General features: G+C 38.1%; 1 protein-coding gene across 10 annotated transcripts in view; it reads left to right on the top strand.

The window, feature by feature from the left end:
* EBF3 (EBF transcription factor 3) overlaps positions 1–5,000 on the top strand; it is a 135,172-nt gene that overhangs the window by 1,991 nt on the left and 128,181 nt on the right. For all 10 annotated transcript variants that reach the window (XM_069980062.1, XM_069980060.1, XM_069980057.1 and 7 more), the window contains exon 4: positions 350–405. In XM_069980062.1, coding sequence (XP_069836163.1) covers positions 350–405 — 56 coding nt within the window. The remainder of the gene's footprint in view (positions 1–349; positions 406–5,000) is intronic.

Genomic DNA, 5,000 nt, shown 5'->3' with positions numbered 1-5,000 from the left:
GCCTGAACTTTCTGCAACATCTGTAGAAGCTAAAGCAGGAAGAAGGCGATGACAGAATACAGTGTCATATTTAGGGATAACAGATTGAATACAACAATAATAAAGAAAAAATATTATATATATATTTAAATATGTATATATATATATATATATATATATATATATATATATATAGTTTACACTTTGGATACATATAGGATATACGCCTAATATATCCCTCTATTAATAATAATATTTATAATAACTGGTGAATTTCATGTATTATATAGGTATCATAATAATTAGCATTCTATACCTAGTTATTATATACATATATTAATGGAGGACTTTTATTTCCCCCACTATTCAGGTGTTAGGACGGAACAAGATTTATATGTACGGCTAATAGATTCAATGACCAAACAGGTGAGAATATTTTGCTTTTGTATTGTAACCTGTGTAAAGTTTGTATATATCCCTGTATACCATTATGATATAGGCTTAGGACTCTGCAGCTACTATGATCACCCTGACAGTTCATAGTCCATATATATATATATATATATATATATATATATATATATATATATATATATATATATATCTTGTAGAGAGACAGAAGCGCATGGAATGGATCCCCATGTTATTATTATATATGTAGCAAGGTGAAGAGGCAGCTTGTTCCTATCTGCTCTCTATTCACCTCTTAGCCCCCCATCTCCATAATTCAAGCTCCAAGCTCCAGGGGTCACCAGCACCCGTCCATTTGCTGCCTCCATCACCCAGTCCCTGTCACAGCTTGTAAATAACATAATTACACCGAGGTGCTTATTAAATAATTTAACCTGTCGTGTACAACTTCCCTGATAGGAACTAGAGGTTATCAATAAAATCCACAGCAATTATAAGGGGGTAGGGGGGGGGGGACGACAAGACAGTGGAATTGCAGTCAATAGTCCAATGCACTATCTATCTATCTATCTATCTAGAAAACTTGTATATACATATATCTACATATATCTATCTATCTATCTCCTATCTATCTATCTATCTATCTATCTATCTATCTATCTATCTATCTATCTCCTATCTATCTATCTATCTATCTATCTATCTATCTACCACTATATTATATTTATAAAATAAATATAATTGAGCACTATAGGATCAGTGTCCTTCCCCTCTTCACAGTCCATTGCACTACTATCTATCTATCTATCTATCTATCTATCTATCTATCTATCTATCTATCTATCTATCTATCTATCTATCTATCTATCGCCCTACCTACCTATCTCTGTATATATATATATATATATATATATATATATATATATATATATGTTAATAAAATACATATAATGGAGCACTATAGGATCAGTGCATCCTCTTCTCCTATTCACAGTCCATTGCATCTATCTATCTATCTATCTATCTATCTATCTATCTATCAATATATATATATATATATATATATATATATATATATATACACACACACACACACACACACACACATTTTAATAAAATACATATACTGGAGCACTATAGGATCAGTCCCTCCCCTTCCCCTATTTACAGTCCATCCAGCTAAATATTTAGGCTATTCAGCCATAAGAACTTGTCCTTTCTGTTGTCTCTTTAGCCCAGTTGACTTCGGATTTGTCATTGATGCCACTTGAGTCTTCTCCTAAGGAGGGAGATGAAGTGACAGGCAGCAGGCAGGGGGACCCTGGACCCTTGAGCACTGCTATCAATGCTCTCCACACAGGACTCCATTCATTCTGGAGCCCTCTCCACTTGACAATGTCCCTTTTCTTTCCCCTTTTGTATATAAACAGCTAAATGTTTGCGGAAATCACTGTTGACTAATGAAGAGGAGGATGAAGCTGATGAATAAGTTTTAGTGCAAAAATTAGAGGGGAAAAAACAAAACAAAAAAACAACAGCCCAATAGGGTGAATCCTATAGTCCCCTATTTCTTGTGCATTTAGCTGGTGGCATGTGGAATCCAGGGCATTTCATCTCCTCATAGCCCAGTAACTGATCAAAGAGTCAATGGTGCTGAACCGACAGTTTATGGATTCCTGTTTGTGCTACATAACCAAAAATAAATCATTTCTAAATACTAGGAGGAGAAGGAGACAACCAGCAGCAGCAGTAGTCCTATAGCCACAACCATGTGCAGGGAGCCATCAGTGTTGTGTCTATGGCAGGCTGCTGGTTTGCAAACACTGGCTGTTATTAAAGCTGTTCTGTCCTATTATTATTACTACTCCACATATGTAGCTCCTGTACTTCCAGCAGCGCCGGCAACAGATCCCATCCTCTCCTGCAGAACACTCCACCCCGGCTGCATCTATATCCTAGGGGTGCTAATGGCTGACACAGATACTACAACCCCCATTCTCCCTAGACATGCCTTCATTCTAATCTATATCCTAGGGGTGCTAATGGCTGACACAGAAACTACAACCCCCATTCTCCCTAGACATGCATTCATTCTAATCTATATCCTAGGGGTGCTAATGGCTGACACAGATACTACAACCCCCATTCTCCCTAGACATGCCTTCATTCTAATCTATATCCTAGGGGTGCTAATGGCTGACACAGATACTACAACCCCCATTCTCCCTAGACATGCATTCATTCTAATCTATATCCTAGGGGTGCTAATGGCTGACACAGACACTACAACCCCTATTCTACCTAGACATGCATTCATTCTAATCTATATCCTAGGGGTGCTAATAGCTGACACAGATACTACAACCCCTATTCTCCCTAGACATGCATTCATTCTAATCTATATCCTAGGGGTGCTAATAGCTGACACAGACACTACAACCCCCATTCTCCTTAGACATGCCTGCTGATAGGATTTGCAGAATTTGATGCCTCATTGCAGCTTCCTAGGAATTAACGATCTAGGAAGCTTCGGCTAATATCTATAGACACACATTAGTCCAAGCATAAAATTGCCATTTTATCCGACACCTAGTTACGCACAATGATGAGGATGCGCTCCCTTTAAGAATTCCTCCTTAGCGTTAATTATATATATATAAATATATATATATATATATATATATATATATATATATATATATATATATATATATATATATATATCCTATAGAATGCAGCAAAAGTCGCATGGTAGGGTAGTGAAAGGCGCAAGTATTTTGGAGGGACGCTGAAAAGTTTTAATCTCTATACAAGGTGTAGTAGAGATGATGCAAAATGACATTTTTTATAAAAAAAAAAAATTGGAATAAAAAGTTAGTAATCCCAGGTCAGTGTCTGCAGGTCCTAGGTGTGGATGGGTGAGAAGCATAAGAGGTAAGGGGGTCTCCTCCATGTGTTCAGGATTAGTCCCCCAGTCTGGGACACAATTGATCCATAGCAGGACAGGGCGCAGAGCAGGGCGCAGAGCAGGGCGCAGGACAGGGCGCAGGACAGGGCGCAGGAGTGATGGCTGTGCGTAAAGTGATGAGACCCAGATGGATGAAGAGGGGGGCCCTGGAGAAGCTGCTGTGTGGGGCCCCTCTGGAAGCCTCCTCTCATGCTTAGCGCTGGATTAGAGAAGGAGCTGGGTCCATGTCCATGATGTGTGACCGAGTTATGGATACACAGCCCCGGGTTAGCATGGCGCAGGGTGGCGCACTGGCTTTTTGGAGGAAGGATAAAGCGTTCAGCCGGTCTTCTATGGCACCAAGCCCGGCTTAGAAGTTGGCTCATCCATGGTTGGCAATAGAGTAAGATCTGAGAGCCGGGCTATGTGAGAGTCAGCCCTGGAGGAAGCTGTTCTGCAGCCCCCTCCATCCTCCATCGCTTCCCAATCCTTCTCCATCCAGCTCGGATTGCGCACCTATAGCCCCGCACCATCTGTCAGAGCCTATGCTCAAAACCCACTCAGCCGTACTCCCAGACACTCTGCCTTTTTACCAAAGAAAAATCATTGTTAGCACTTTCAAAATAAACACCAGATTGCCCATTAGCACTTTCTTCCGAAATATCATCCAGTGATCAGCAGATTGGGCGCGCAAGGCTCAGTCCTCAGGGCTGGAGGAGACTCCACACGGTTCTTAGCAGGGACCTTAGGGTTTAAGGGGGTGGTTTTTTTATTATTATTATTTTTCTTCTTTGTATAGAAAGGAAATGTAGTTGTCTGTTTTGTGCATTGCAAGAAAAAAAATCTTTTAGTATATACAATGCTAGAAATCTGCAAAACACATCATAAAATGGCTTTAAATAAAATCTAAATCTGAACTGCAATTGTATGGAAGGGAGAGTGCTCATATGGAAAGAAGAGTGCAAAGCTAGTATATAGGTGACTGCATCTATCTATCTATCTATCTATCTATCTATCTATCTATCTATCTGTCTATCATCTATCTATCTATCTATCTATCTATCTATCTATCTCCTATCTATCTATCTCCTATCTATCTATCTATCTATCTATCTATCTATCTATCTATCTATCATCTATCTATAATCTATCTATCTATCTATCTATCTATCTATCTATCTATCTATCATCTATCTATAATCTATCTATCTATCTATCTATCTATCTATCTATCTATCTATCTATCTGTCTATCATCTATCTATCTATCTATCTATCTATCTCCTATCTATCTATCCATCTCCTATCTATCTATCTATCTATCTATCTATAATCTATCTATCTATCTATCTATCTATCTATCTATCTATCTATCTATCTGTCTATCATCTATCTATCTATCTATCTATCTATCTATCTATCTCTCTCTATCTCTCTCTCTCATCTATCTATCTATCTATCTATCTATCTATCTATCTCCTATCATCTATCTATCTATCTATCTATCTATCTATCTATCTATCTATCTATCTATCTATCTATCTATCATCCATCTCCTTGTAACCCATTTATCTCAGTCTATCTATCTATCTATCTATCTATCTATCTATCTATCTATCTATCTATCTATCTATCTATCTATCTATCTATCCTTTTGTATACTA

Source organism: Dendropsophus ebraccatus, chromosome 8 (genome assembly GCF_027789765.1).
Source record: "Dendropsophus ebraccatus isolate aDenEbr1 chromosome 8, aDenEbr1.pat, whole genome shotgun sequence".
Classification (NCBI taxonomy): domain Eukaryota; kingdom Metazoa; phylum Chordata; class Amphibia; order Anura; family Hylidae; genus Dendropsophus; species Dendropsophus ebraccatus.
The sequence above is the reverse complement of the archived record's forward strand: the minus strand, read 5'-3'. Positions and strand labels throughout refer to the sequence as shown.